This window comes from Muscardinus avellanarius (assembly GCF_963383645.1).
Source record: "Muscardinus avellanarius genome assembly, chromosome: 12".
In the NCBI taxonomy this organism is placed as follows: domain Eukaryota; kingdom Metazoa; phylum Chordata; class Mammalia; order Rodentia; family Gliridae; genus Muscardinus; species Muscardinus avellanarius.
In genome coordinates, this window is record NC_137798.1 from 52053801 (window position 1) to 52075172 (window position 21372).

The following is a 21372-nucleotide window of genomic DNA, read 5'->3' on the forward strand; positions in this document are numbered from 1 at the left end:
ACTTGATGATCTAGTCCTTTGTTTTCAGGTACTGTGGGGTGGAATATTGGAATTAAATATCTGTGTCTGTTTTCTGTACAAAGAAATCCATTCGAGACAGGATTTTCTTGGACAGTTTTCTTAGAAATTATGTTCCTTGGAAGAGTAAATTCAGAGAGCAAGGAGAATGCCCAGGATGGCAGGAACAATTCTGGTACAGAAAGTTTGTCCTAGAATCCTTCTGGAAAATAACATGTCCACTAGAGAAGTTAGGTTTTCAAATATTCATGAGTAATGCAAGTCCATGAGGAAGTAAAGTCAGATATATGTATGTGCTATGTTGCCTGTAATACTAACTCTAGAACTTAGTTTATGCAAAATTTAAAACAGACACTCTTACAAATACATTTTTGTCTTTTAAAGAAGAGACCTTAACTATAGGAGGGTGTGGGAAGGTAGGTTCAAAGAAAAATATAAATATTAATGTTTTCAAAATATTAATGTTGCCCCAGAGTTCAGTTGATTAATGTTCGCAATAACTACTGAAAACAACAAAGGAACTAAAATAGCCATCTAATTTCAAGAAAGGGATACTGTCTAATAAAAGCTGAGTTCTAGTTAATAATCATTAATGTTAAATCATAAATCATAAATATTGAAATATAAAAAGGGAATGATTAAAATATTAATCATCTTCTTAGTAAACGAATGGCTTCCTCAACCTGCATTCTTATAGAGGAAATGATAGTTTCCCAGTGAGAACTTAAAAAATGTATTACCAAATAGATTTTTAGCTCTAATTTTTTCTCTAGACGAGAAAGCTTGACGGTGAATCAGTAAGTCAATAATTTTACTTGTTAACTATTGTGGTGCTTAAAAAATTAAGATTGGAAGACTTTATCAGTTCAAATTATTATCATGATGATAATAGTGATTTCCATTATGTGCCACGTGGTAAACAATGTTCTAGTTATTTTACAAAATTATTTTAATCTTTAATAAATAAAAACTGAAAATATTTTTCCATTTGGAAATGGAAAACTGAAATTCAGGGAAATTAAGATAACTTTCCAAGAGTCATATATATTGTCATAAGTATTAAAACTAAGATTCTGTGGTTCAAAGAAAATCATCTGACTGAGTGCTCCCTTTGAAGTTATCCTTACAGTTGCAGTGGAAACATAGTTTTGATGTGATCATGCCCTACCACATTTTGAAAACATTCTTAAACTCATCCCTAGTGTTCCTGATACAGCCTTTTGAATGTTCAAAAGGGTAATTCATTTCATGGAAGGAAACCAAAGTCCATGAGAATCAAGATACTTTGAAAAAACAAGTGAATTCAACTGGATAATGGCACTTCATTTTAAAAATTATCCAGTCCTTAGAAGTATTTCTTTGTGTGTCTCTACAGGCACTAATATTACAAGAGTTCTAAGGCAGGCAAAAGCAAATGAAAACTAATGGTTTTGAAGTACATCATCTAATATCTCTGTTCAAAATGAAGCTTTGCTTTGAAGTTGTAGGACGCTTGCTGTTGTTTCAAGGACTGGAGATCAAACCAAGGGTTTTGCTTATGCTACGCAAGTGCTGAACTACTGGGCACCACCACCAGACATTTCTTTGATGTTCTAAATTGTCCTGTGCAGACTAATGGCAGTGTCCCTACAACTATCAAGGAAGGAGCATCACAGTCACCAAAAGGCATTCCAGAAAGCTAGAGCTGAGTCAGGAATTAAACCTTCAAAAAGATTTGAAGTATTAGTGCAAACAAGACAAGAAAGAGAGTAAAAGGCTCTTACTCAGTGAGGCAACATTGAATTGTCATGTTTATGAGACCAAGGATGGGTGGGCAGATTTATTGTGGGGAATAAAAATCACACTTAGCTGGGCGTGGTGGTGAACGCATGTAATCCCAGCATGCGGGAGGCTGAGACCAGAGGATCACGGTTCGTGGACAGCCTCAGCTATTTAGTTATGCTCTCCGTAACTTAGTGAGAACCTGTTTCAAAATAAAAGAATAAAAAATGGGGCAGGGGTGTAGCTTGGAGGTCAAATGCCCCTGGTTTCCATTCCCAAACCCGCAAAAAAGAAAAAAAAAATCACACTTAGATAAATAGAGCTTCCCAAGGTATGGGGTACTTTTATTATTCTGCTGAAAAGTTAAAATTTTGTCTGTTCCTTTATAAATACTTTTGGGTAGCCTTTCACATCTTGTGTGAATATGTCAAATTGTCCCCTTATTTCTGTTTTTTATCAATAGTTAGGTGTCTTTGATATTAGCCCCAGATTAATCTCTAGTAACACATATATTATGAACAATTTTTTTGGAAGCTTCAAAAGAGTTATATTTGTTCAGAACAAAAGAGAAAATTTTACAAGACTACAGAAAGTTACTCAGATGCTGGGCGTGGTGGCACATGCTTGTAATCCCCGCGCTTGGGAGGAGGAGACAGGAGGATCGAGCTGTTTCGGAGCCAGGCTTGCTGGCTTAAGAGACCCTGTTTCCAAATAAAAATATAAAATATGTCTGGGAGTGTAGCCTAGAGGTAGCAGGGCTTCCAGGAACTCTAGTACCACCAAAAAAAAAAAAAAAAAAAACAACTTGTCTAATAGTAAGCATATTTGTTTCAATATTTTCAGTATGTCTTTAATTTTCTTTTAATTCATAGGGCTAATCAAATTATTTTCTTGAATATTCAGTGTGTTTTTGTACTAGATTTTTTTAGGGGATAAAAATAAATAAAACCTTGATCTGCGTTTCTCTCTTCTCCCAACTTGGTCTTGCTTTGGAAATGAAAACAGGTGAGGAACATGAACTTCTCTATAGCCCTGATTATTTTCTTGCATATATTTTCTTAATTTGATAAATAGAAAAAACAGGGTTTAGTTGTGTGTTGGTGGCACAAGCCAATAACCCCAGTATTTGGGAGGCCAATACAGGAGGATTTTAAGTTCAAGATTAGCACAGTAACTAAACAAGATCCGATTTCAAATTTTAAAAAAAGGGATTGGTGGTATATCTCAGAGATAGGACATATCTCTGTTCAATCCCTAGTACTACACACACAAACACAAATTACAAAAATAAAAAGGAAATAAATTATAAGGAGTACATGAAATCTCATTTGGAGATAGGTGTAATTTAATAATTTAACATTATTATCAATTGTTGGGTTTATGTTTTATATGATATGTTACAGGTTTTCCAATATATATATATATATATATATATTTGTAATCCAGTGGCATTTAAATTTAATCAGTATTAAAATGATCATTATTCTAAGAATGTATAAAATATTTTTTTTTTTTTTTGTAGTACTTGGGATGAACCCTGGGACATTCAACCTGAGAGCTCCACTCCTATTCCTATTTTCTATTCTTTATTTTTGAAACAAGGTCTCACTGAATTGCAAAGGGCCTCCCTAAGTAGATAAGGTTGTCCATGAACTATGATCCTCCTGTCACAGCCTCCAGAATTCTGGGATTACAAGAATGCCCTACCACGCCCATCTAAAATATTAATTTTAATTGCTTAACTTTTTTAGAAAATTATTTTCATTTGTTCAATCAGCTCCATATATAACGCTAGTTTTATTTTTATTTATTTGTTTTTGTGTGTATGTTCCTGGAGATTGAACTCAAGGGCCTTCTATCTCTGAGATATATCGCTAGCCCTTTTTATGTTTTGTTTTGAAACAGTCTCCCTAGGCTGATGAGAGTGAGGCTGTCCTCAAACCTGTGATGCTCTTGAGGTTACAGGCATGTGTGACCATGCGTAGCTACTACTGTGATTTTTAAGTAATATAAACCAATAAAGCTATAGGCCATTTTTATTTTCAATTATTGTAATATGGCTTCAATTAAAATGAGCCAGAATGGTAAAAAAAAAAAAAAAAATGAATTGCTTTGCAGTTCCAAAAACATGTGAATGAAATTAATAGCTAAGATTTTAAAAATTATGTTATTAAACTTTATATTGTACCATAAAGTTTTATTTAGGGTTTTAACAATTCAGTTTATCTGGGCATGCTGGCTTATGCTTGTAATCCCAGTACTTGGGAGGCTGAAAAAGAAGTTTCACAGGTTCAGAGCCAGCCTCAACTACTTAGTAAGGCCATCTGCAACTTAGTGAGATCCTATTCCAAAATGAAGAATAAAAAGTAGGTCTGGGGATATAGCTCAGAGATAAAATCTCCTTGGGTTCCATCCTCATTACTAAAAAAAAAAAAATCAGCTTAATTTTACTTTAAATTTAATTTTATTCTGGCCATTATCATGTGTGATAATTGCAATTGTAGAAGTTAAAATATCATACAAAATAAACCTTTCTAAGGATTAGAAATATGCACAAGATTTTAATAATTTAATCTGTTTTATTATTGTGATAAGCTACTTAGAATACAGAATAGTTTACAATAGCTCTTGGCTTCTATCACTTACTATGTGTGGACAGAGGCAAATTAACTGGAGATAGTTTTTTGGTTTGGGGGTTATTTATTTATTTATTTATTTTGGTTCTGCTATTTGAGCCCAGGAGCATTCCACCTCCAACATATATATCCAGCCCTATTTTATTTTTATTCCAAAACAGGATCTCACTAAGTTGATGAGAGCCTTTCTACTTGCTGAGGCTGTCCTCTAACCTGTGATCCTCCTCTCTCAGCCTCCCAAGGACTGGGATGAGAGGTATGCTCTAATGCACCCATCTCTAAAATGGTTTAATGTATTATATACTTTTATAAGTCATCTTGACTTCTTTATCACAACATTAGCTTAAAATAAATCTCATTTGGAGATTTGGAACATCAAATGGACTTTTATAACAGATATTTTTATAAAATATGGGAATATATATATAATTCATATTTTAGTCTCTATAACTTGTAGTCATCAAAATCCAACATACAATTTAATTCTGTGCTCCTTTAGTCCTTTAGATAGGTTATTGTATATTTGGGCACAAGTGAAACTAAATAATGTCTTGAAATACAAGTTATTTTTTCTTCTTATTACCAACTCTTTTCATTCTTTTATATTTCAAAAGAGATAAAATTATAGATGTGTTTGTATGTAAAATAGACCTTTCTAGAATTGCCAATGTAATTAAAATTTAAAGTTGGGAAGTTTTAAAGATTTCAAGTCATAGTAATGGTGTTCTTACAAGTTACATATTTCATGTATTCTTTCTTAATATATGGCTAAAATTATAAATATGTATCATTTTGTTCATTATTATAAGTCACATTTATTTAACACATTTACTGATTAGCTATAATGTAAAATATATTGTTCTGGGAATACAAAATGGCTTATTAGCTACAGTGTTGGAGCTATTTGCTGAAAATGATATATACAAGACTCATATATGCATATGTATGTACAAGTATGTATGAAATAACAATATTTTATACTTCATGTCAAAATTTCTTAAATGTGTCATAGCTATTCAAATTAAGTACACAATATATCATATTCCTTTCTTTACAAGATCATTATAAACGTTAAAATGCTTATCCTTGTAGAGTATTCTCAGGATTCCCGAATTACTACTTTGGCAAGAATGAGTCAGTGTTAGGTAGATATGTGGGCTGGACCATTTGGATGGGCATGACTTCCTGAAACATGAGCCTTTGAATATTCTAGAATTTTTACCAGTTATTTGTACTTGGCAAATAGTCAGCCACATAACCAGATTCTTGAGAAGAGCTTTAAGGATAAAAAAAGGAGTTTCCTGAAAGTCCCAATGACATCGTCACCTGGAACTGGAAAGGCTGCAGGCATCCATTCCCCTCTGTGGGAAGGGTGAGGAGGCGAGGCTGGCCTCTGAGAGCAAGTGCGGCTGGATTAATTATCCCCCGGTTTATGAAGTCCCTAGCACTACAGATAAATTGCATCTTGTAATCTACATTAAAAGAACTAAACTTTGGTGTCTTTTATCTGTCCTATCTCTGACACAGAAGAGACATCTGTGCCAGTAGTTCCTGTCGTCCATTATTACAGAACTGAGCTTTAAAATCTTGTTCATAATTTGACATTTACTCAACACCACTAACACCAGTAACATTAACTACATTTTTATGAGTTCTTAAATTTATGTATTTAGGTACTTTTTAAAGCAAATACGAAGCCCATGATGTCTAAAAATATCTTTTGTCTGAACTGCAACTTTTTCAAACTTCCAAAGACACTGTTTACAAATGATCTTATTCAACTTTCACAATTCAACACTTACCCGTTAAGATAGGTCAGGCAGAGATTCAGGACCTAACACTTGCCTGAATTATTTCTATATGACTAGGTAAGTATGTGATCCAGAGTTACAACTTCTGATATGCAAATGTAGCATTTTAATAATTAGGTCCACACAATTTAAGCACAGGGATTCTTTAAAATAGGTGGATGATTTGGGCAAAGGGCATGCAACTGCCTGAAGCAAAAACATAAATTGTGATCAGAAGAGTATTATAGCCCGAATTAGCGATTGTGTCCACTCTCCATGATGCTTCATTGCACACGGATGGTTTTAAACCATTCGGTTTATTGATTCCTTGGCATTAACCAACAACAGAGCACTCTCATAATCACCACATATATACAAATAGAATTCTTTTCCAAGAGCTAAGTAATACTTGTATCAAGAGAAAATAATTAATTTGGTAGCAGTGACACAGAAATATTCCATCCCAATCCAATTTCAGAAATTACCTCATTTTACATGTAGAATAAAGTATCATTTCTTCCCATGTCCCCAATTGGAAACAGTTGGAAAGGGAATTTACTTACACTGGACGATGAGCTGCACCAAGGCTTCTCTGGGCTTCACGTTAAATCCATTGTACTGGCTGGTCTGGCATCTGTACATTCCTGACATTTCCCTAGACACATTCACAATCCTCAGAGTTCCGTCATAACTCTCCATTTGCATTGACCCATCAGGCATTGCAACTTCCTTATCTGCTCTAGACCAAAGGATGATTGGTTTAGGCTTTCCAGTTACTTGACATTGCAGTTCTATTGTGTCTCCTTCTCTGGTGACCAAAGGTGATTTTTCCTGTGGAACAGTCAGATTGGGTGGAACTTGAAATGGGAAAAAGAAAATTTTGCAAGGTTAGTATAAACTGGTAAAACATGTTCAGACACAGAAAATCATAAGGACACAATTTCTGCTGGTTGAAGAAATGTGACAATTCAGATGACAAAAATATAGAGAAATCATGGGAATAAATGGAACACATACTCAATGCTAACTTCTTCTCACTGAATGCTTTCAAATAAGGGTTTCAGACATTATCATAATAAATACAGTACTGAGTTGAAAGATGAACAGTCAATATAAGTAAAAGGGTCTATTCAATGACATTTCACTAACAGCCATTAACTGCATCTTTTACATTCACCTTTTAAAAAAAGAGTGATCCTGCTTGTTAAGAATAAGGTTCAGGTGTGGAGAATGAAAATTCACAGTATGTATAAGCCATAAAAAGCAAAAAGGAGGAACCTGGAATGTAATCTCAGAAGTTCTGACCCCAGTTTAAAGAATGTTGCCAAATTGCTAAGATTTAGGATCTGTTTTCTCCCTGTGACAATGAAATGGAATAATTGACTAATTTTTTTGTAGTGTTAGGGATTAAACATGGGGGTATTATGCCTTTGAGCTATAACTCCAGCACTATATTTATTTTATTTTTAATTCCAAATACATTTATTTTGAATATGCTTTTACTGGTGCAGTTTAGTCTCACATCATAATGTAAATCATGTTGACTTTGGCATATATGTCATTTTATTTTACTTTATTTCATTTCATCTTACTTTTTATTTTATTTTAAAACAGTCTCACCAAGTCTTACCTCACTGAGTTGCTGAGACTAGCCACAAACCTGTGATTCTCCTGTCTCAGCTTCCCAGTACTGGGATTACAGGCATTCCCTTCTTTTAATTTTTTAATATTTAAATTTCATACAATTATATATTAAAATCACATAAATTCATGTAAATAATTTGCCATATTGTCATTATTTATTTAAAATTAATTTTAAATTAATTCTCAAAATAGATTTAATGAACATAAGAATTATAATTTTCTCAAGTGAAGCCAATTTCTCATTTTGCTAAGCCTATTGAGAAGAAAATTAAATTAAACTTAATTGACTTAATTAAAAATTACTGTGCAGAAATATACTCATTACAATTTAGTAAAAAAGAGCTAAAATGAGATAAGTAATATACAATGATTTTTCTATTATCACTTGTTCCATTAGAAGATTTTGCATACAAAATTGTGTATAAATTCAAATGAGTTTTACAATAAAGTTTCAAAAAGCATGAGAAAAATAGAGTGCTATAAGAATAAACAAAAACATATGAATAATTTGATCTTTCTGATTAATGTCATATGTCCCTTTTGAGAGTTGAAGTGTAAATGGATTAAAAACAGGTTTGATTTTCTTATCTTGCATTACTATTCTCTGGTTTACAGGTATAAAGCAAACACAGTTAGGTTTATAATTAGGTTTATAGTTAGGTTATAATTATTTTTAAATTAATGTCAAAATGGTATTTCTCTTATTAGATATAGAGAAAAATTAAATTCAAAAGCTACCAGAATTATCTGTAGATTGTGATTCAAATATCTTCACATGTACCTTTTCATTTAAATCCTTTACTTCAAGTTAAAAAAAAAACACCAGGTACAAATTACACAGCATTAATCTTAGAATTTAGAAAACATAAAACATTAATCACCATCTTCCTGAAGAAGATATTTACATTGAATAAAGTGATATTAACAAAATCTAAGTTTTAAAATGACTACAGGATATGGTGATGCACATAATCCCCAAAACTGGAAGGCTGAGAAAGGAGGATTGAAGGTTCAAAATAGCCTTAGCAACATAGTGAGACTGTCAGCAACCCTGAGAAATCATTATTCAAAACAAAAAGTAGAAAGGGCTTGGGATGTATCTTGGAGTAGAATGCTCCTAGTACCATAAACTAATTAATTAACTTAATTTAATGGCTGCATTTAAAAATAATTAAATGATTTCTTAAATATTTATTAAGAACATAATTAATAATAAAATGATTTAGCCACATATTTTGTTCTCTTTTAAGTGGCCACAAAGTAATGATAAAAGTCTAAGTAGCACCTTGTAATCATAGGAGTGGAGCTGCAATTTTATTTACCCTTCGTGAGAACAGGTACAGAATAATAGCAATAATCTTAGCATTTAACATGTATTATGCCCTTACTATGTGCCAGGAACCAGTAAATATTTTATGTTTCCTTTTACTCTCCTTGATAATCCTAAAGTCTAAATTTTTTTTTTTTTTTTTTTTTTTTTTTTTGCTACTGGGGTTCCTGGAAGCCCTTCTACCTCCGGGCTACACTCCCAGACCTATTTTTTAATATTTTTAAATTGGAAACAAGGTCTCTTAAGCCAGCGAGGATCCTCCTGTCTCCGCCTCCCAAGAGCGGAGATTACAAGCGTGCGCCACCATGCCTGGCCTAAGGTCTAAAATTTTAATATTAAAATTTAACAAATGAGAATAAGAGATGACAGTTCCTTTAATTTAAACAGAATATAAATAAAGGCTAAACTAGAGTAGATAACGGATGCAGAGATGATCCCTGGCGCAGGCTCCAAGAAACCTGGGGGTCTAAACTTAATCACTCTGAGTTATCACTGGACTCTTCCGGATCAATCATGCTCATCTATTCCAGTGGGAAAACTGGACAAAATCCTTGCCCCTCTTCTGGACATTTTCTCAGAGGGTAAAGACAGAAATGTGAGAAAGTCTATGGCACATATTTTGCAAAATTATATTTTAAATATTTTAAAAATATTATCGTAATATTTTTTCATATATGTTAGAAATGCTTATAAGATATACTGATCCATATAAATATCTAAAATTTGATAAATCTCTGTAAAAAATAAAAACAATATTTAACCAAGATCTATTTCTTAAAATATTCAATCCACATCATTTCTAAAAGTCACATGACCATGACAACGTGTGATTATTCTGAGTGTTCATTTCTTCTCATTTGAAACTCGGAATTTGTCCTGTATATAGTGGCTCCAAGGTTTCTGGTGTTCTGACTACAGGAACAAATAGTAGAAAATTACTGAAGAAAAGTAAGGTTCAGTCCACAGTATTTATTGCCTGATTTAATAATATGAATATTTAAAGATATTATTGAACTTTTCTAATTAAAACATATCCTTGACTAACTACAATTATTTAAAAATGTATCATGGTAAAGAGTTCAAAAATTCCTTTTGTAAATAAATGTGTTTGTTATTCAATTATTTAAACTTCCCCCCTCTATTTAAAACCACAGAAATGTAAATATCTTTTTTTATTTATTATTTTTTTTGGTGGTACTGGGGTTCCTGGAATCCCTCCTACCTCTGGGATACACTCCCAGACCTATTTTTACATTTTTATTTGGAAACAGGGTCTCCTAAGCCAGCATGCGCGTCTGGCTTCTAACCTGCGTGATCCTCCTGTCTCTGCCTCCCAAACGCGGGGATTACAAGCGTGCGCCACCACACCTGGCGTTGTAAATATCATTTTAATCTTGATAACTTAAAATATATATTTGGATAAATTGATCCAGATTTTCCTAAATAGCATAACTTAACTAAAAGATGGCTTAATTTCTTTCAATTCAATTAGACTTTAAATTTTGAAATCAAAATAAAACCTTTTTCTACTGTCTTGGTAAAAACAAAACAAAACAAAACAAAACAAAAAAACAAATAAACAAACCCCAAACCTTAGAAGTTCTCAAAGCTTTAAATAGGCTTCTCTCTTTCTGTCCACACTAAATTTTCTACTGCCTATAATTCTCCACTAAACTCTTAATTAGCACTATAAATTTTTCCATTGGGAGATTTTTTGGTTTTCATGGTTTAATTTTTTGCTTTATATATTAGTGAAACATTCTCTAATTTTCTCCCAAGGCTCAGCTAGCCTATGATTGTAATCTATTTTTATATTCTAAACATCTTTCAAAGCCTCCAACCTAGGCACCATTTATTTCTTCACTTGGTTACATAGCCCATCAGAAGACTTTTCTTTGTTTCACCATTTCCTCTTGTCTACCACTTCCAGTCATTGAATACAATTTGTTTTTAATCAATAATATCCCTGTCTCAGAAGGATTGCGGTTCTCAGACAGCCTCAGCTACTTAGTGAGGTCCATTGTAACTCGGTGAGACCCTGGTCCAAAGTAAAGAATAAGCCAGTCGTGATGGCACATGCTTGTAATCCCAAGCTTTTGAGAGGCTGAGACAGGAGTAATGTGGTTCGTGGACAGCCTCAGCTACTTAGTGAGGCCTTCTGCAACTCAGTGAGACCTTGTTTAAAAATAATTAAAAAATAGGACAGGTATAGTTCAGAGGTAGAATGCCCCTGAGTAGTTCCATCTGCATCCCCAGAAATATATATACACACACACACACACACACACACATATATACATACACACTGCAGTATATATATATATATATATATATATATATATATATACATACATACACACACATATAGAAAGAGATATATACATATATATGTATATATACATATAGAAATAGAGACAAGGGATATATATGTGTGTGTATATACACCACTCTATATGGCTATTTCTTCATCTGGCAACAAATAGATTTCTTGATGGAAGTGATTATCTTTTTCTTCTTTTAACGGTGTCTTAGGTAGTCTCTGTCACTAGTCTGATTCTTCCAGGTCACCTGCTACACTGTTATAAGCCTTATTACCACAAACACAAATTTGTTCATTTCCCTAGGAAGACTGTAAACTTCAAAGTGCTCATCAAAAAACAAACAAACAAACAAACATGACTTAATAAAAAAAACTTCTAAAGCGTAATGGAAAGTTTAAATAAATCACAGTTGCACAATCGAATATGACAGAGCCTTTTTAATGAGAAGGTAACTGACCTATACTGATAAATGCATTTATATTAAGTGAGAAGAACATGTTAGTGAACAATATGAATAACAACAACCATTATCATTGAAGAGATCATGTTACTAGACTAAATGAACAGTGGTATATAATTCTCATATAATACTAAGTAGATGGTGAGGGGCCCCTCTCTTTCCTTCCTCCCTCTTCCCTTCTCTCTCACAGACACACAGTGTACCACACACACAATAACTGTGCAAGGTGATAGATATGTTCATTTGCTGCACTACAGTGACAATTATACTATCTCTACGTGTCCCATAACATCATGTTCTAAGCCTCGAATATAGATAATAAAATTTCTTCTTTAAAAAAAGAACACAGTTCAGAGAATGTGAACAGGGAGCTTCTTGAAGAGGAGACTATGCTTCCCCTTCATATCGTTGGCATTCAGCACTCTATATTTCACATAGGAGGGACCCTCTGGGAAAAATCTACACCTCATACAAAGGTGTAGAGGTAGTTTGAGAACTGACTTCAGGGAAGAGAAGGAGACATATGTGGGAAAATAAATCTAGAGGAAACCAAAGTTCAGAAAGAATGACATCAAAACACTAATGGTGGTTGACTTTAGATATAGTATTACTGGTAATTTTTATTTTCTTTTTATATTTTACTTAATTTTCTACTTTTGTATAATATTTGTAACATATACTAGAATATGACAAGCTCCAAAATGCTCAGAGAAGTAAAATATTACTCTAATCTATTTTCTAAAACATATTCAATGTAAACCCCACATTTTAGTAACACAAACGTGCCACTCTGAAAATGTTCTGAACCAACAAGTATGACAGGCTCCTCTGCCAGTGCTCACTCTCGGAACACTCATTTATTTCAAACTACACTAACCCTGCAAACACAGTGTTCATGAGCAGGCAGTTCTTTCCCATGTCAGCATCTAGCCTCCAGCATCCTTGCCTGCCCCACATGTTGAAAGTTCAAATGTTATGACTCTAGTAGAAACTTTTCTCTCCCAGTTCTGACCTGGTTATTCACTACCCTTCACCACACATTACATTTTTGTGTTATATATTCATGTCACCTGCAACTGTGGATCTCCTCTGTATTTATCCCAAGTTTATATCTCTGACCAGACAGCAACGTGAGGGCACAGATTCTCTTACTCTATTGCATAAGCATGGTGCCTTGTTCCACTGCCCCCAGGTGAGGAAAGTGTTAAAAAATAGGAAAAGGAATAAAGAGAAGGGTGGGAGTAGGAAGATAGATAAAGAGCTATGGGTATATAAGATGCTATAAAAACACAGTAATTATATATCATGGACACTTTTGAACAAAAGAGATAATCATAAAATAGGTAATGCTACATACAATTGTTATGTCAAATAAGTAGTAGAATCTTATGAAAATACAGTGTTAGATTTCTGACTTAGATCTTGAGATTTGTGGTACAAGAAAGTTAAGAACAAAGAAAATAAATCTAGTGTTCTTTTTGTTTTCTTTCATTTAAAGATTTTTTGGATAAGCTGTGAATTTATTTCCTTTAAAAAGAGAAAAGAAGCAATTTAAGGACACCATCACTTAATTTTATCATGATGGTTTATATGTTTTTATTTTTAATATTGTCTCTCAATAAATATATATGAAATTAAATGCAAAATTTCAACCGTCTATACCTTGTAAGATTCATATTTATTTATAATGCACTTGCTAGAAAGAAATTTTCACCAAATAAAAATATGGGTACTTCTACTGACATATAAACTATAAATAGCCATTACTTTGATTTTTTTCTTGTCTGAAATTCTGCTGTATTAGATGCTACAATCAGAGAAACTTGAAAAACATGATACAAAACCAAAGTTTCTCATTCCAAACATAAAAAGAGACGATTTGAACAAATTGGTTTTCTGTCAACTTTTCCATTGTATCACAGACCGTAAAATAAAACAAACATACAAAAAGTATTTTCTCTTCTTCATGGATAAGAAAGCTGAGAAAAATAAATGTTTAGTTTTTACTTGGAAAATTACTATCTCATTTTCTTGACTGAAAAAAATATAGGGAAAGTTCATTTCAACCATATTAGAAAATTTGCTGTCTAAAGCAAATATATCAAAATATACACTCATTGGTCTAAAATATGTTAGCAATTATAGTATTCTGGTAGAAATGAAAACAAAAGGTATATTGTATTTAAAAAATAATATGTAGAATTTCTTCCAATAGGATAACCAGACATATATTTTCAAGAATCTTAAAGTAAGTATGGTATTCATTCAATTATACTTAATCTTGGGGGAAATAGTTTACAACAGAAACATATGTTCTAGAATAGAATATATAATTTACATTAAAATTATAAATCAATGAATGTTTTCAAAGAAATAATGTGTTTATAAAAGTGACCCTTAGAGACCAAGATTCAAAAAATTTGAATGTAGGGCAGCTATAAACAATTATATAAAAGTAAGATAAACTATTGTGTGTGCACATATGTGTGTATATATGTAGATGTATATATTTCCTTCAGAAACAGCAAATATGTTAAAAATCTTTACACTAATTGTGAGATTCACCCTTGATGATATACTGATGATGTACTGAATGCGCCAATAAAAGTATATAAAAAAAGACTCCAAAGAAAGCAACAGCCTTATTTCAGACTCTACAGTTTTAAAGGAAAGATAGTATTCCTCACTTGAGTGATTTTCACTGTCTTTGTCAGCAGTTCTCAGTTTCTGCTAGCATATTAAAGATTACTTTCATAAGCTTGAGATATAGTAAGTTTGAGAGGTTTTGATAAAGCCCATAGTCATTTTAGGTAGAACTAATAACATGCAGTTTCAACAACTGTCAATGGGACATCAGTAATGACATCTCATGATGGACCATGAACAAGTAAGTTAAAGCCCTGGTTAAGTGAAATTGTCAGCAAGCTTATTGTAACTCCACTGATTTCTCTTCCGCTTAAGAAAATATATTCAGTGCGAGAGGAAAAAATGTTATCATTATCTGTATTTTGAAACCTCCATATACTAACATTGGAAATATTCTGATTACCACATATGTCAGATTTGATTTGAACATACCAGTAAGACAGGAAATAATCGCCCTAATACACAAAACTTATAATAATATGTGCTCAGTCATGACTAAAAACTATTTATATAATGATTACTATGTGTTGATTAAAATAATATAATTAGAACTGCTTGAAAAATATTTAAGATGATAAAAGAAATCTAACATTAAAGATTTCTCACTTAACTGAGCATGATGGTGCACACTTGTAATCCAGTACTTGGGAGCAGGTTTCAAGGCCATCCTCAACAATGTAGGGGAACTATCAGCAACTTAGGGAATCTCTCAGAAACTTAAGGAGACCCTATTTCAAATAAAGCAAATAAAATAAAAATTAAAAGGGCTGGGGGTATAGCGCAGATGAGTGAGAATGTCCTTGGTTTCAGTCCTTAAGATCTCTCTCTCTCTCTCTCTCTCTCTCTCTCTCTCTCTTGTTCTCTCTCTCTCTCTCTCTCTCTCTCTCTCTCTCTCTCTCTCTCTCTCTCTCTCTCTCTCTCTCTGACTTCTTAGTGGACCTGCTGATATTTTCTTTTTAGAGACTTACTGGTAGCACCTGATCCTTGATGAAAGACTACTGCTCATTACTCATGAAAGGAATAAAGGTTGGTATCAGAAGTTTATGAGAAACAATTCCTGATTTATAAAAATGCATAGGAATAGTAGAGTGAATTACATGATTTTTGTAGTTATTGTTATTATAAAATATACTAAACCTTCCTGAAGCGTAGGCTTATATAATATAATAGTATATTACATTGTTATAATTCCTTTTGTATTATATTTTCCTTTATAAATGAATTATCAAATTGATTTTACTACTCTCCTCTCTCTTCAATCTCCAGTACCACAGAAAAACCAACAAAACAAAATAAGACAAATAAAAACTAGCCAGGCATGGTGGTGCATGACTGCAATCCCAGAATTCTAGAGGCTGAGACAGGAGGATTCTGGATTCAAAGCCAGCCTCAGCAACATAGTGAGGCCCTCAGCAACTTAGCAAGATTCTGTTTCTAAACAAAAAATAATATAGGGATGGGGTTGTAGCTCAGAAGTAGAATGCCCCTGGGTTCAATCCCCTAAGCCACCATAAAAACAAAAGAAAATAATCAAACAAACAAACAAAAAACCCTGACCACTTCTGAATAAGTCTTTTTTTTTAAAACATGTTATTCTTTAATTTGCATATTTATAGGAGATCCCCATTTTCCAGGATAGGTCTAATTCTTTTGATTGCTTTCCATCTTACCTGTGGAGCCTTAAAAGGCCAAAGTACTCCTGTAAAAAGTTCTCTCTCTACTCAGCTAATCGGGGTCTTTTGATCTGCTTAACATGGTTGGCTTTTTCTCAGCAGCTCATCTTCCTTCTATCCACGAATGAAGCTGACCTATTTGATGATTCTCCTTATTCTTTAAGACCCAGTTTAATTTTTCTGCTCTATGTAGTATTTCCTAATTACTGTATCTTTTGTTTATCATGCTTATCTCTCAAAGTAATATCCAATCTATCCACTGATGTCATAACAAATCACACTCCTTTTCATCTGTTGCTAAGACATGCAGATGTCAGCACCAAAGCTATTCTTTGATTCAGTATCTTTCATACCTTGTGACATTTTAAAGTATTTCAGAGCTACTTTGTGAGTTCTCTTATGGGTGGGGTGTGTGTGTGTGTGTGTGTGTGTGTGTGTGTGTGTGTGTTGTTTGTTACTAGAGATTAAACCCCCAGGAACATTCTATCATGGAAATACACTTCCAGCCCGTTTATTTATTTATTTATTTTTGAATCAAAGCCTCATTAAATTACCACACACTGGCCTGAAACCTGCCAACCTCCTTTTTTAGCCTCCCAACTATGGGAATTATGGTGATAGGCCACTGCACCAGGCTCTTAATTGATAGATAGCGCAGCAAAGTTACAAAGAAACCAAGGTAAGAAAACTATCAGTGAATGACGGTTTTGATTATAGCCTTGATTATCCAAGGCTTAATTATTCCAAGATCCTTTATTTCACACATGAGCACTTCCTGAGTTTTAATTTTTAAAATCCTCAAATATGGTTTTATAATATTAGTACTTCTGTATTTTGATTTGGTGACAGCAATGATACAAGAGAAGGAAATAATATACTGAGCTATAGAACATTTGCAGTATTGAGTAATTTGTTCATTCTATGATTTACCTCACTTAACTGCCAAGAAAAGACTAGCTGGTTCTACATCAGAATGTCCATGTGGACCCCTATTCTAAACACTGTATTACTTAGAGTCCTGTGGGTAAATCATGTATGAAACAAGCACTTATGTTTAAATATATCTTCACACCAGATGGTATGCCTAATGTTCCTGTCCATGATATGAATTAGCAAAAATATGCCTCTTATCCTCCTCTGTAAATAAAACGTGCCTTTTATATCTTTCACTGACATACACAGCTAAGCACCTCACCCATAATAAATTGGGAGATGCTAATAAAATAGGATAGACAATGTCTGATGAGTCTAGCAATGGAGCAGGAAGAAAGCCCACACTGAAAACAAACATGGGGTTAAGATATGGCATCATCTGCTTCTGGAAATTCTAAGGGGAAATGGACATTTTTACACACACACACACACAAACACAATACTCAGTTTTCAAAGAGTTTGGAAAGCTGATTATTGTTAGTTATTTGAAACATGAGGAGAGGCAAGAGCTGGAGGTAGCAACTCTGAAGGTCTGGTACTGGAGGGTGGAGGACATGCAGAGCCATTCAATCATGAAAACGGGGTTTGGCAGGCAACAGTTGCTGCTGTTCCAACTTCCCTCTCCCAGCAGGTGTTGCTATGGCACAAGAATTGCCTCTGAGGGATTCCGGGAGCACGAAGTGTAAGAGGAAAGAGCAAAACGGAAAGGATCTCTTTGTGTGGCATTCAGATTTCCCCTGCTACACAAGCTAAAGGGCAGATGCAAATAAACACAGGTTCTATTCTTGCTGCCTCACAAACAGATTTAGTGAATGGGACCTAGGCTGAGGTCCATTATGCGGTTAAGTTTTCAAATATCTGAATTTGTTACGATCTTCACATAATTTGTGTTCTAAATTGAGCTCACAATAAAATATTTTCTAGAATGATTATAATGAATCTGAAAACATTTTTTTTTTACTAATCTCTTTAGAAAAATTATAAAAGTATACTTTTACATTTCTTTTTCTATATTTTCCCCAACTTATTACGTTTCTTATACACTGAAGTAGATAGGGAATTATGGTCACTAGTTAGGCACATAAAGTTTCATGTATAGAAAACTTTATTTTCTTAACAAACTAAGCAAACAGAAACAGGATTTTTCCAGCTTGCTATTGACAAATTATGTTATAATTTGAGTAAGCAAAGAATATAAACTAGATAGAGTATTCAAAAATATGGACTGTACAACAAGAACAGTTGCTTTTTTCTTTTTCTGTAATGATAAAAAGGGCTATTGTGCCAAAACATCAAATAAGACCCTGTGCTATGTATCTATTAAGCTATGGCTTGATCATTTGATAAAGAAATAATCAACCTATAAATATTTCTGGAAATAGAAGCCGATTCCTCAACTAATCTCTTTTTCAAGTTTCATTTTATGTCTGATATGCATATTTTAAGTAGTACAGAGTATATTGTAACCATAGATCTCTGGGGAGCTATAATTATTTTGGTATAATCAACTAATTTTAACTTAAATAAAGAATACTGCACTTCAAATAGTACACTCTACAAACTGAAGATACTAGGCAAGAGAAAGTATTGTAGCCAAAAACTCAGCTAAGATTTGTAAATTCCTACAGTTCTTATAGTCTGTAACCTGTATGTATTATCCGTGCTTACTTGCTCTTAAAAATGATGCCCACAACTTATCCAAATGCGTTCATATGTCTAGATACATGCATTATCCTTTCAATAAATAGTGAGTACTCTAGAAGTAACAAATGGAGGACCAGTACTTGGGAGGCTGAGGCAAAAGGATCATGGGTTCAAGACCAACCTGCACAAATTAGCAGGACATAGAGCAACTTAGTGAGACCCACAGAAATTTAGTAATACCCTATTTGAATAAAAAAATTTTAAAAATTGGCCTACAATTGTAGCTAGGAGGCTAAATACTCCAGGATCTGATCCCCAGTACATATAAGTAAATAAATAAATAATGAACAGACAATATATGTTAATTAATATGTTTTCTTATCATTGCCCTTCATTAGTGTCAAATGAATCACTGTAATCTACTTTATGCATATATTTCTACATTGAGGGAATCAATTCTATTTCACTAATACTTATGTCTCCAGTACTGAGCACAAGTACATATCAGATCAAATATTCATATAAATAAAATACATAAATATATTTATACAAATAAATAAATCCCATTAACATTAGCATGTGTCCAGAAGACTCAGATACATTTTAGGTTATGGATACTTTTGGGAAAAAATATCACATTTTGGGAAGGACAAGAAAGAACTCTTATAATCTGAATAATGAGAGGTACCTCCAAAGCTATCTAAGGCAAAAAGGTTGCATTTGTCTGCCATTAGACATCATAATTTGATTTGTATGTCTTGATAATCTCATAAAATGGCACATAATACAGATATCCCAGCTCTCATTCTATTTTTATAAAGTAATGAGGTTTGGATATCCCTAAATACATCCGTCCCTCTCTTATAAGGATAACAAAATGTCAGTGCTGTCCATTTTCACAAAGGTCAGGGTGTTACCATGAAAACCAGGCACCAGAAAGCCAAAGGAACTGTCTGATAATGCTAATTATGTTATCGCTTTCCTTTGGATGAAGGAATTCTAAATTAAAAGGAAGATAAGATATCAATTATATATCAAATGCATCTTAGGAAAGCATAGCAAAAATATGCTTTAAAGCAATCTGCAATTTATTTTACATTTAGAGGAACAGTTGCTCACAGTGGTAAACTTTTCAATGCAGGATAGCTAGGAAATCAATTTACTTCTACAATGAAAAGGCCATTTGTCTCCTTATAGAACCCATGCTACATTGTTAGGCCTCTTATACATGATCCCTCTGGACAATGCCTGTGGTTTACAAATTCCCTAATTACACTACTGATTGTGTATCTTACCCTGTGGAAATAGACACTATCACCATCTTAATAAACATTTTGACATAAAATAGAGCTGGCTCTTTCATGTTTTATCAAGAGCAAAGTGAAACAACCAGCGAACACAATGTTCCCTCATCAGATCAGAGCCTCATGTTCTTTAAAGCAAATGAGGTTTAATTAACAGATCCATTAGTAGATAACTGGTCAATTAAAAAAAATAGAAGGAGGGATTTCTTATAATGCATGAAGTCCTTATTAACAAATATTCTAATGATACATGATTGCATTTTATGATCCATTCTGCTAGTCAGAGAAATATAGAATGCCACAATAAAAACATGGACCTTATTTTAAAACCACATAAAGGCTCATATAATGTCATTGATTGGAATGCCACATAGCTCATTTTGAGCTAATCTGTGAGCATGAATAGAGCTTAGTGCAAATTCATTAGTATAGTCTTACATTGATTTGGTTTTCAAGCAAGGATATTTTTGTTTAAATGTCAACTAAATATATTTTGTTTACAAGTATTATTTAGAAAGACTTGGTAAAAGTGGACTATTTATGTTTCATTTATAGTGGACTTTAATTCATTTTAAATGCATTTTAGACACACATATTTGAACTGCTTACCATTTTATTATTTCTAATTTATATATGTAAATTATCCATCTATCTTATATACACATTTGACGGCATTTTTTTTTCATTTTACCTATTTTTAATTTAGTCATTGTTAAGGATAGAAGATTCATAAAATTTTGGAAACTCTGATCACTTTACCTATCATGTACTTGAGAGGAGTGTAGTGTTCTCAGCTATTCCTTTCTCCTGCAAATCATTCTCATGTATCATTTTCTAAGGTTTTCAGTATCTGCCCCGAGCTGCCTGGTAGTCCAACTGTCACCTAGCAGGCTCTAATTCCTTAGTCAAATAGATCAAAAGGCAGACACAATGTGATTTGAAGATTCTGTAACAAATTCACTCATAAAAAGTGCCCTTCTCATAGTATATGGCTGAAGCCTGAAATCTTATCACTTGAGCTTAATCCATTGAGACCATGTAAAAATCCCAGGTTCTGTAGCCAGAACTGACCTATGTTCAACACTGTCTGTCACTGCTTAGTTACTGCAAAGCCTAGGGCAATTACTTATTCTTTCTAAACTTCAAGTTTCTCATCCATATGTAAAATAATGATAATCATAATATTAGCTTCAAATGACATCCTGAGTACCA

General features: G+C 33.2%; 1 protein-coding gene across 2 annotated transcripts in view; it reads right to left on the minus strand.

The window, feature by feature from the left end:
- The window catches only part of MDGA2 (MAM domain containing glycosylphosphatidylinositol anchor 2), a gene marked incomplete at both ends in the record, with an annotated part of 848361 nt that overhangs the window by 186428 nt on the left and 640561 nt on the right, over positions 1 to 21372 (minus strand). For both annotated transcript variants that reach the window (XM_080707341.1, XM_080707342.1), the window contains one exon: positions 6769 to 7062. In XM_080707341.1, the coding sequence (XP_080563467.1) occupies positions 6769 to 7062 (294 nt within the window). The remainder of the gene's footprint in view (positions 1 to 6768; positions 7063 to 21372) is intronic.